The 12,551-nt window shown below is 45.2% G+C and overlaps 1 protein-coding gene across 2 annotated transcripts in view; it reads right to left on the reverse strand.

The window, feature by feature from the left end:
* The window catches only part of HTT (huntingtin), a 2,065,683-nt gene that overhangs the window by 1,550,700 nt on the left and 502,432 nt on the right, over positions 1 to 12,551 (reverse strand). For both annotated transcript variants that reach the window (XM_085642500.1, XM_085642499.1), the window contains one exon: positions 1,376 to 1,499. In XM_085642500.1, coding sequence (XP_085498626.1) covers positions 1,376 to 1,499 — 124 coding nt within the window. The remainder of the gene's footprint in view (positions 1 to 1,375; positions 1,500 to 12,551) is intronic.

A 12,551-nucleotide genomic window follows, 5' to 3' on the forward strand; every position in this document is an offset into this window, starting at 1 on the left:
TGTTTATAATTGAATTGTCGTTACAGCACTACCTCTGGATGAACTTTCCTTTCGGATACATGTGCTAACACTTAATTATACCATTAATCAAATATGCATCTTATTTGTTATGCTAGAAAATAAATATTGTGGCAGCTGTTTTTGTATCTTGCTAATCTTGCTAATCTCATGACTTGTATTTGCATCCTATCTGTAAACTGGTTTTATAGTACGATAAGATGTATTTTAGATGACAATTATTTTATCTATGGTAATGTATTTAATATTTTATCCTAGTTATTCCTTAAGTTTTTTAAGTATAGAAATTGTATCCTTTATGGTTTGTCAAACCGAATAAAAGATTATAAAGATAAAACTACAACCACATAGAAATCCAAATATTCATTGCCTAAGAAACATTTATGAGTTCCATAGACGTCTGCACTTTCTGCTGAGCTGCTTCGTTGTTGATAGTAAATGGGAATCTGCATACTTCCTATACCTGTCAATAGTGAACGTGACCGCATTCTTCATACACATATTTTAGCAGCAAGTGACGTTTGTAGGTTTGTTACAACTGGCCATAGCCACATTGGCAATGGCCTGGTTCATGAAAGAAAACTGGACAGATAAATTTCTTTGCAGAGGTTCACAAGACTTTCGCATACTTGTCCATGAGGATGAATGGTACCTGGTGCCACATTCAAGCTGCAGATAGCAAAAGCTACCTACTCTGGCTTGTTGTTTTCAACCCAAACAGAAAGTTTAACCTTTTTAATTAATTTTTATTTTCAACAAACGAAACGGTGCTTAGGTAAGGTCAAAGCACAACAGAGTTACTTCTCCCCAAAATTAGGAGGCTGAATCATTTCTTCGATTGTTAAATTAGTAGCCAGAGTTGGAGGTGCCTTTTTGGGAAGCATGTTCTAGAGGCCCTCCTCCGATTCCAGCACACCTCAGCCATTGCCTTGCAGACCTATTTGTTGCATATTGTAGAGGAGAGAAACACAATAAATAGGCCTCTACCCTCATGTTTTAAAGCAGTTTCACTGTTTGCCACACCTCTCTTGAATTCAGCATTCTCCTATTGCCTTTTCAGAGCATCCTCTTTGTGTTTGAATACACCAATGGGTTGATGCAGCTTGTTTCATTGCCTATTATTGGATTCTTGACACAAAGTTTCAGAATCTACTTATATGTCTCAAAAGTCAGCCGGGGTCATCTGTGAAGAAAACTCATCAAAATATTGTGCATTTCCAAGAGTCTATAAAATGAGACTGCAAACTTAGTTCAACACCTACTAACTTGTCAAATTTCTAAATCAACCATGCCAAATGACACATTTGTTGTCAGTCTCAGTATAGGGGGAAAGATTAAAGATAGAGTGGTGACATACCCACTGGTGCACTTTTGAAAGAATCTGTAGGCTCTTCTTGGGGAATATTTGAGGTCTCTTCTTCTTCATCTTGCAACTGTCCAATCTGCATTCCTGAATACTGACTTTCAACACCATCAATCACCTACAGTGTGTAACACAAAGATTGGTTTTTAAGAGCACTCTAAACTTAGAGTCTCCATTAGGTTTTTAGTGACTGTAGTGAAAACAATGAACTATGTCATACTAGGTCATACTAAAATAAATGGTGAGAATTAATAAAGGTAGGCTGAACAACTACATGAGAGTCAGAAATGGGGTTATTAATTTGGGAGGTGGGTACTCTGATCAAGTCGATAAACACATTGTGGTTAGCTCAAAACACAGTACTGAAAGAATCTCTGCTCATAGCCTGATAGGTATGGCACACACAGTAGGCAATTCCCAGAGAAACACAACACGATCACTTTCTAAAATCAATTTAGAAAAGCAAGGAAATATTTAAAAAGCATAAAAACATCATCATAATAACTTAAGGTGAACCATATATATGATTTCTCAAAGTTTTAGGACAAAAAGCACCAAGAAAAAGCAAAGCGTCAAAACCCAGGTGCAATTTCAAGCGATGGAGCGGAGTTTATATGCACCAAGTAGGTCACCCCAGTCGACGCTTTTACCTTCTTGAATTAGTCCTTGTTTTAAAGGAAGTCAAAATCTTCTGAAGCTGTTTTTTTTGTGCCAAAACCTCCAAGAAGGACAAATCTGGATTTCTTATCTGGATAGGGCACACTTGCGGCCTAGCCACAGTCCAATGTTTTAGCTTCGGACTTAGTCACTTTTATAAAAATCAAAATACTCCAGCATGGCAAGGCAGGAAGCTGTTGCCTGGCAGGACTACACAAATCCCAACAGATTCACCACAAGCTCCCACTGAAGCCGTTTTTAAGTGCAGCAAAAAACTCCAAGTGACATGAAAAAGATGTTCTTAAATGTTTTGGGTGCAATTCCCTTTGGCACACATCAGCACATTGTGCTAGTCCTCCTGAGGTCGAAAAATTACCAAGTCCAACTTTTTCAAAATTCTGGGAAAGTTCCTCCTGGTCTTCTCTGGGCAGTCGTTTAAGTACTAGGTATCTCTCTAGCCAGGTCTCCTGGATGGTCCAGTCTTCAGTGGTAGGCTAGAACCGTAAGGGTCAGGAGTCCTTCGGCTTTTCATGTCACTAAAAAGGGAAAACAAAGACCAGCTCTGGAGGTGTGATAAGTGGCAGAACAGGTTTTAAGCCATTTCTTGTTTGGGCAGGCTAAAGTAAATTTGTATAAGCTTACTTTTCTGCTTTAGTTATCAAAATCTGTCTTTACCATTATTTCAGATTTTTTTTAAAAAAGTAGAAAATACATTTGAAGTTACTTTCTAGCTGTTTCCTAAGTATAGCTAGGGAATTAAGGGCCTGTAGTACAAAGATTACATTTGTAAAAAGGGGCCACAAACTGTGCACTAACCTTTTATGAATGTAATCTAATTTTGAAAACGGACCTATGTACAAATAAGTCAATTCACAAAATAATGAATCACACAGGGTCGAAGAGCGATCTGCTTAATATTAAATAAACAGGTCGCAATTTGTGACCCCTGTGACAGTCTACAATCACTGGGACGGTGGCCTGCGAGGGACAGCAACCACCATCCATTTCATTGTGATCCATAACGGAAAACGTCTTAAAAGGAACCCGAGATGTTTTAAAAAGAAAAAAAATCTTGTTTTGACAAATCTCTGAGTAAGCAGCAGTCCACTTGACAACTGCATATTCTTACTGAAGCTGCCATAGCAATTCTCCAATGGGAAGGGGTACATTAAGTGCATTTTCCTCTGTGTGAATCAACGACTACCCCAACTTGGCAGTCAGTACCAGATCAATGGTATGCAAACAGAACTAAGGTCACAATTTGGAACTAACAACATTGACACAATCCTTCCAAAATACAACATTGTATCAGTCTTCAAACCTATTTTGCAATTCTGAAAAAGTTTTCTGAATCCGGAATGGGGTTAGTACACCACAAACAGTGCTTTTGCTCTTGCAAACACCGTACATCAGACCCAAAGATTTTAATCCTACCCAAGCTTTCTTAGAAAAACATCTAGCAAGGGCTACACACTGAACTTCAATCACTGAACTTCAATCCTTCCAATACAAAATTCATGCTATTTGTTAGGACCAACAAACATGAAACAATACAAACCTTGCTCAAAGACATGGACCTTGATGGCTCTAAACCCCAATTAGTGAATGACAAGTCACTTAGATTCACCCTGGACACCCTCACAGAACACATTGCAAAAAGAAACCAAAGATGGCCTAGCACCAGCTCTCTCCTGTAAAGAAAGTTAAAGTGTTTCTTCCAGAAAGTGACTTCAGAACTGCTGTTCAAGTCATTGTCCTCTAGCATCTGGATGGTGGCATCATCTTGCTCAACAGCTTACCAGACTCCACATTGGCACTCCTTAAGTAAATAACATCCAGGGTCTGAGGAAATATTATCAGTCCCAACCTGATGGAACTCCACTGGCTCCACTTTCCAGCCAGCTACATCTTTTCACTTTCATCAAGCCATCATAACCAGTACCCCTGCTTATCTTTACAGACAAGCTCACCAACTCTGGTATCAGCACATAAGCAGCCAGAACACCATCAGACTGAAGGCTAAAAGTAATGAAGAATAAAAAACAAGGCAACAGGCCTTTTCCATCTTGGCACCCAGAATCTGCAACAACATCACTATATCCATCAGGACAGCCCCCAATGCTGCCCTAATTTAGGAAATAGTTGAAGACTCACCTATTTAGAGAACACTGTATTACAATGCATTAACATTCCACAAACCAGCTAAGACCCCTATCATTCAGACGTTATGCTCTTTTTTGACCCTGCAAAGCTCTCCATTGCTTTTTGACTGTAGAAATACCACATACATACATACTTATATGAAGTATGCCCTATTTTTATATGTTAGAATTATGTCATGAGGGCTTGCAAGGGGTGACTTATGATTAGATAAAAATAGGCTTTTTCTATACATCAAAGTCACCTCAGAGCTGTAGCAGTCGGTTTCCTTTCTTGCGAGAAAGCAAAGGTCAAACGTTGACAAATCTGAAACAACTGAGCAGAGCTCAGGGAGACTCCCTCACACACGACGTGCGGTTAGAAATCTGAGGTATGGTGGCTCTGCAGAGGAAGAGTGGTTCAAAGCGTTGACTCTGACTGGATAAAGTCTGGGTCTATCAAAACATTGTGAACTGGTTAACTATGTCAATTGCTTTCTCTATGTCTGTTAATGTACTTACATGGAACTGCTTGGTTAAAATACCGGGGGACTCCCACCCTGACCACGGGGAAGATACAAGCATGTGAATCTATGGAAGATTCAATACTGTAGAATATAGTTTTGTCATATATATTGGTGGTGTCCACACACACTGCAGCTCACATATGACATTTAACATTCCATGCCATAGGTTTACTTTCAGTACAATTGACAATGGACTTATAGAGACTTATTTAAAACTATTGAAATTACTATTTGCTTGGGCTGCTTTTTGGTAAATTGTATCTTACCTTGCACTTGCAATTGAGTTTGCCTGTGCTCCAGGTCAATCAGGAGTCTTCTTTACCCAAGCCTGGGGGGACCTGTTTTTAATGAGGCTTCCATCTTAGGGTGGACACCAGACTGCTTTGTGCCCCTGCCACAGTCTAGTTTCCATGCCAGAGTGGCAATAATAACCAGGAGGCTGTGCATCTGCAGAGTGGACATGCGTACTGGGCGTATCAAAGGCAAGCCCATCTGAGACCGCACACCGGACTAGGCCTAGGGCCAGTAATCCTACTCGTTTCCATTTAGAAGGTAAGAGCGCCGGATTCTGGCCATTAACCCTCCCTCCAGTTGCATAGCCCATTCTGAAGTTCATACACTGTTCCAGGAGTTTCCTGAACTTAGAGTTTAACCAAATATTGCACCGAGTGTAGTATGTCAATTGATAGAGGCATCGCCATAACCACAAACCGGTCAAAAATTCAGACTTCTCGTCTGATTTTTTTTCCATCACAGAGATATGGTAAAAACAAAAATGACTTCAGTCCAGAAACAGCCCTTGCCACTTTCTCTCGATATTGCTTTAAAAATTAGGATAGACCATAGGAGGAGTAGCTTGTATTTTTTAAAATAGCCTAGAAGTTTCTCAATAGTAGATTGCACAAGTAAAAGGAGCAGAAATGTTAGCACTGACTTATAAAACATATACCAAATGCTCTTTCAAAAAATGCTTAATTTACAGATCCCCTGAACATACAAAAGATTTTATCGACTCATTTTGAGGACCTAGTGGCATGTCGTCGGAACTCAAATTGCTTAATGGATTAGTTACTTACCTGTAATCCTAGTTTTCTTCCAGGGGTATCCTCATCAAAGTCATAAGCATTAGAATATTCCCACCCATGCGCGGGACCCCGGAAACACTATATTATATGTGCCCCACATATATATCCATATATATATATACCTATATATATATATATATAAAAACAAGCAATTGCAGCCTAATAAACACCAGAGCTGAATCATGCCATAAGGAATTTCTACCATACATGAAAAACATGCATTAGAAACAGGAGAAACAATAGCAAAATGTGTTTAGAAACTGTTTTAATGCTCAGCAAACAGTAGAAATCCTCATAAATCACTAAAAGCATAGGAAGCTCCCAGGCTGCATTGCAAACACCCAGTCTAAAAAGACTGAAAAGCTAACCTGTAGCTGTATAGCAATAAACTGACACCGTGCCTTTAAGGCACACCTGACCTCCAGCTTCCCATCATGCCTCAGGGCTGACAGTTAGGTCAGTTGTTCTGTGCGGGGACTGAAAAAGCCATGGCACAAAGAGTTAACAACATCTTCAAAAGATAACAATCCTTTGCCTGGGGAGGCGGGAGGTTTGCTTATGACTTTGATGAGGATACCCCTGGAAGAGAACTAAGATTACAGGTAAGTAACTAATCCTTCTCTTCCAGGGGATCCTCATCAATAGTCATAAGCATTAGAATAGAATAGCGAGCCTCACCTCATCTCCCTGCAGGCAAAGGAGAAAAAACAGAAAGTGATCAGTAGGCTTAGAAAGAAAAACTAAGCTACCCAAATAGATTCCTCAAGGAGGCTTGGCCTACTTGAGCATCAGCCCTGGAATCAGATTCTAGGCAGTAGTGCCTCGTAAAAGTATGAACCGATTTCCAGGTTGCCGCCTTGCAGATCTCTGACATTGGGACGTCATGCAAGAAGGCAACTGTGGCCGCTTTCCCCCTAGTGGAATGCGCCTTAGGAGGCAATCGTAAGGGTTTTCTTGCCAGCTGGTAAGCTAAGGTAATGCAGGACACAATCCATCTCGAAATGGATCTCTTAGCGGCTGAGAAGCCTGTTCTCATGGCGCCATAATTGACAAATAACTGATCTGTCTTCCTTATGCCCTTGGTACTTTCTAAGTAGAACTTAAGTACCCTCTTGAGGTCCAAGGAATGAAGCGACCGCTCAGCCGGGGTCGCTGGATTTGGAAAAAAAGATGGAAGGGAAATGGTCGGATTGATATGAAAATCAGACACTACCTTCGGGAGAAAAGATGGGTGCGCCCTTAAGACCACTTTGTTATGGTGAAAAACAGTGTAAGGCTCCTTGGTACAGAGCGCTTGGATCTCGCTTACTCTGCGCGCCGATGTAATGGCTACCAGAAAAGCTGCCTTCCAAGACAAATGCTGCAAGGAAGCTCTGTGGATTGGCTCAAAGGGTGGGCCCATCAATTTAGATAATACCAGGTTCCACTCCCACGGAGGAGAAGGGTTTCGAACAGGGAGATACACCTTCTTCAACCCCTGTAAGAACTCCTTGATCATCTGCATCTGGAAAAAGGAGGGCTGACTAGGAGATCTCCTGTATGCTGTAATGGCAGATAAATGGACCCTGATAGAAGCATACTTTAACCCAGATCTTGCTAAGTACAGTATGTAAGGGAGAATGACATCCTCCTGCCCCTTCGTAGGATCAAGGTGATGTTCTCTACACCAAAGAAAAAACCTCTTCCACTTGAACGCATATGACGCTCTTGTGGAGGGTCTTTTCGCCTCTTTCAAAATATGCATGCAATCAGGAGGCTGTTTCAAATGTCCGTATTGCAGGACCTCAGGAGCCATGCTTTCAAGTTCAGTGAGGAAAGGTTGGGATGAAGAATCCTCCCGCCCATCTTGGTCAGCAGGTCCGGCCTGCAAGGTAGTCTCCTGTGTGGAAGTACCGACAGATGAGGAAGGTCCGAGTACCACCACTGCTGTGGCCAGTCTGGAGCTATCAGAATCATCGTCATGCTGGATCTGAGTAGCTTGGACACCACCTTCGGGATCAGGGGCAGAGGAGGAAAGGCGTAGGCAAATGTCCCTGACCAGTCCATCAAAAGTGCATTCCCCCTTGTCCCTGGACAGTGGAATCTGGACGCGACAGCGTGGCATTTTGTGTTTCGTTGTCTGCGAATAGATCCATCTCCGGACGACCCCAACGATGGAAAAGGTCCGCCACCACCTCGTCGTGCAGCACCCAGTCTGGCTGATCTTCGAAGTGCCTGCTGAGTGCGTCTGCCTTGATATTTAGCTCTCCTGGAAGGTGCACTGCCACTACCGAGAGGTTCCGGGCGAGAAGCCAGTGCCAGATCGCCTGTGACTCCAGGGAAAGTGGACGCGACCGAGTTCCACCCTGTTTGTTTAGGTACAACATGGTCGTCGTGTTGTCGGTCTGGACCAGGACCGAATCGGACTCGATTGCCAGTAGGAAAGCTTTCAGAGCAAGGGGGACTGCTCGTAGTTCCAGCATATTGATGTGGTAGGTCTGTTCCTTCGCCGACCACCGTCCTTGTACCTGAAGGCACCCCATGTGTGCCCCCCAGCCTTGCAAAGAAGCATATGTCACGACCGATTGCACTGGAAGTGGCTGGTGAAAAGGGACTCCCACCATCAGATTGCGCTGCCGAGTCCATCATGTGAGGGAGGATTTCGCCGCCTGGGAGAGACATATCTGATCTTCCCAGCGACCTGTTGACTGATCCCACTGGTCCTCCAGAGTCTGTTGCAAAGGCCGCATCCTCAGCCGGGCGTTGGGAATGAGAAAGATGCATGACGCCATGGATCCCAGCAGGGATGCCACCTGCCGGACTGACGGGTTCTGCCCCTGGAGCAGGAGCCTGCACTTCCGTTTCATTGAGGACAGTCTCTCCTCCGAAGGATACGCTCTTCCCACACTTGCGTCCAGAACGGAGCCAAGGTAGTGGATGGTTTGGGTGGGCTGCTGCACTGACTTCTCCATGTTGACATGAAGGCCGAGATCGTGTAAATGTTGTAGACAGATCTGGAAGTCTTTCCTCACCTGCTGCTGGGATGGACCTTTAAGCAGCCAGTCGTCTAAGTATGGGTAGACAAAGAGACTTTTTCTGTGAAGAAAGGCTGCCACCACTGCCATGCATTTGGTGAAGACTCGCGGAGCCGACTTGAGTCCAAAGGGCAGGACCTTGTATTGGTAATGCTTGTGGCCAACCACAAACCGCAGGTACTTGCGATGACGCTTTGCAATGGAAATGTGGAAGTAAGCATCTTGGAGGTCCGCCAAACACACCCAATCCCCTACTTGCAGATGTGGACATATTTGATGAAGTGCCAACATGCGAAACTTCTCCTTGACTATGACCTTGGTCAGAAGACGATGGTCCAGGATCGGCCGAAATTTGTGCTCCTGATCTCTTTTGGGGACCAGAAAGTACCAGGAGTACACTCCCTTTCCAATTTGAGAAGGTGGAACCTTTTCTATAGCCTGCTTTTGAAGAAGGGCCCTCACCTCCTTTCGATGCAGGTGTAACTGGTGAGGACGGGACTTTTTTGGTGGTATGTCCTTTGGAAGCGCACGGAAATGAAGCGCATATCCATTGCGCAGTATTGAATATGCTACTTACCAGTATGCATCTGTTCTTGGCATGTAGGGCTGCTGACATTCATATCTGTGCATAGATCGCCGCCTAGTGTTGGGTCCGGATGTTTGCACGTTGTTGTCCTGGAAGAGTCTTCGAAGTATCCTTGGATAGGTGACTCCTCCCCTGGACTACAGTGCGCATGGGCATCCTCTCCATCCTCAGATTGTTTTTCGCCATTGTGGCAGTGATGGAGTAGATACAGAAAGTGATGACCATGCTTGCAATAATTCTGAGAGCTGCAGCTGCGACAGGCGCCGGGGAGGAGGGAGGGCGATATGAATGTCAGCAGCCCTACATGCCAAGAACAGATGCATACTGGTAAGTAGCATATTCAGTTCGAGGCATGTGGGCTGCTGAATTCATATCTGTGCATAGAATACATAGCAGTGCCCTCTATTGGCGGCGGCTACCCGTGCCAGCTGCAGCGGTCTGAAAAAGTGTTTTGAGAACAGCCTGTCCTACAGCTGCCTGCTGTTTTGACTGCACATCTACGCAATAGTGTTTTGTAAATGTGTGTGTAGTGGACCATGTGGCTGCTCTGCATATATCATGCAGGGGAATATTTCCTAGGAAGGCCATGGAAGCCCCCAACTTGCGTGTTGAGTGGGCTCGTGGTGGAATAGTTAATGTGCGTTTTGCCTTTTGATAACAGATTTGAATACACTTAACTATCCATCTGGCTATCCCTGCTTTGGAGATGGCGTTACCTTTGTGGTGTGGGGCAAAGGCAACAAACAGTTGTTTTGTCTTCCTGAAGGGTTTAGTCCTGTCGATGTAGTACATGAGGGCCCTCCGTACATCTAGTGTATGTAATGCCCTCTCTGCAACAGTTTGTGGGTTTTGGAAGAAAACGGGCAGTTCAATAGTCTGGTTCATGTGGAACTGCGATATTACCTTGGGCATGAATTTGGGGTTGGTACGTAGTACGACCCTGTTGGCGTGAACCTGAATAAATGGCTCTTGAACGGTTAGTGCCTGGAGTTCACTAACTCTCCTTAGGGAAGTGATCGCTACCAGGAAGGCTACTTTCCAGGTAAGGAATTGAATCTCGCATGAGTGTAGAGGTTCAAAGGGTGGACCCATCAGGCGTGTGAGGACCAAGTTGAGGTTCCACATTGGAGCCGGTGGGTGACTAGGTGGAATGACTCGTTTGAGCCCTTCCAAGAATGCTTTGATGGCAGGCACTCTGAATAGAGAGAGGTGCTGCCTGGTTTGCAGATAGGCTGATATTGCGGTCAAATGGACACGTATAGAGGTGTACGCCAGATTGCATCGGTATAGGTGTAAGAGGTAACATATGATGTTGTGGATGGATGCGTCCAGCGGGTTAATGTCATTATTACCGCAATAAATGACGAACCGTTTCCATTTGGCTGCATAGCAAGCTCTTGTAGTGGGTCTCCTGGCCTCCTTGATGATGTCCATACAGTCAGGTGGCAGATTGAGATAGCCAAACTCTAGGACTTCAGGAGCCAGATCGCCAGGTTCAGCTGTTGCGGATCTGGGTGCTGAACCTCTCCATGGTTCTGCGTCAAATGCGCGGGTTTGATCCGCAGCCTTTGATGCGGTACCACGGAAAGTTCGAGGAAGGTGGTGTACCACGGCTGGCGTGCCCACGTGGGAGCAACTAGGACGAGTGTCAGGGAGTGTTGTCGGAGTTTGCGAGCCACCAGCGGTATCAACGGTGCTGGGGGAAAAGCGTACGCAAATTTGCCGGACCAGTTCATCCATATCGCATTGCCCTGCGACTGCGGGTGTGGGAATCTGGCGGCGAAGCTTTGGCATTTTGCGTTTTCGCTTGTCGCGAATAGGTCTATTTCTGGGTGACCCCACTGCTGGAAGTACGGTTGGAGTACCGATGGGTGTAACTCCCACTCGTGCATCTGGTGGCTGTGTCTGCTGAGCAGATCCGCCATCTGGTTGTCCTTGCCGGGGAGGCGTTCCGCCATGAGGAACATGTTCCTCTGAATGGCCCACTTCCACATGCTCTGAGCCAGATGAGACAACTGTGGAGAGTGTGTCCCTCCCTGCTTCTGTATGTAGTACATTGCGGTCATGTTGTCCGTCCGGATCAACACGACCTTGTTGCACAGATGTACTTTGAAAGCCTTCATGGCCAGGAAGATTGCCATCAGTTCCAGAAGGTTGATGTGCATCTTCCTCTGTTGTGTCGTCCATAGTCCCTGCACTGTGTAGTGGAGTACATGAGCTCCCCATCCCTGGAGAGACGCGTCCGCTGTCAGTACTATTTGTGGAACAGGCTCTTGGAACGGTCGGCCCTTGCAAAGGTTTTGTGGATTCCACCAATGCAGAGAGTTGTATGCCCGACCGCTCACCAACACTAGGTCTTTCAACTGTCCTTGAGCCTGATTCCACTGACGTGCTAGGCACTCCTGAAGTGGGCGCATATGTAATCTCGCATGCGGGACTATGAAGATGCAGGAGGCCATCATGCCTATCAACTGCATAAACACTCGCGCTGGAAGCGAGTGGTTGGGTCTGAACTTGGAGATCAGCGCTTGTATGCCGTCGATCCTCACTAAATTTGGCTGAGCTGTGGCCGCCAGAGTGTCTATAGTCGCACCTAGGTACTGTTGTACGTGTGCGGGCTGGAGATGAGACTTTGGGTAATTTAGTGAGAATCCCAGACTGTGAAGAAGGTGAATGGTACGGGACACGTGGCTTGCACATTGCTGGGCTGATCTCGCTTGAACGAGCCAGTCGTCTAGGTAGGGGTAGACGTGTATGTGCTGTCTCCGTAAATGTGCCGCCACCGTAGCTAGGCACTTTGTGAAAACCCTGGGCGCTGTTGTCACGCCGAAGGGAAGGACTTTGAACTGATAGTGCTGCCCCTGAACAGTGAACCTGAGGTATTTTTTGTGTGAGGGGTGGATGGGTATGTGAAAATACGCATCCTTGAGGTCCAGTGATGCTAGGAAGTCTCCCTGCTGGAGAAGCGGAAGGACTTGCTGTAGAGTGAGCATGTGAAAGTGCTCCGAAAGAATGTACTGGTTCAGGGGTCTCAGGTCTAATATAGGCCTGAGCGACCCGTCCTTTTTTGGAATTAAGAAGTAGAGGGAGTAAACCCCCGTGCCCCGCTCGTGGACGGGTACGACCTCGATAGCGCCTTTTAGAAGCATACTTTCTACCTCTT

This window comes from Triturus cristatus, chromosome 2_2 (genome assembly GCF_964204655.1).
Source record: "Triturus cristatus chromosome 2_2, aTriCri1.1, whole genome shotgun sequence".
NCBI lineage: Eukaryota > Metazoa > Chordata > Amphibia > Caudata > Salamandridae > Triturus > Triturus cristatus.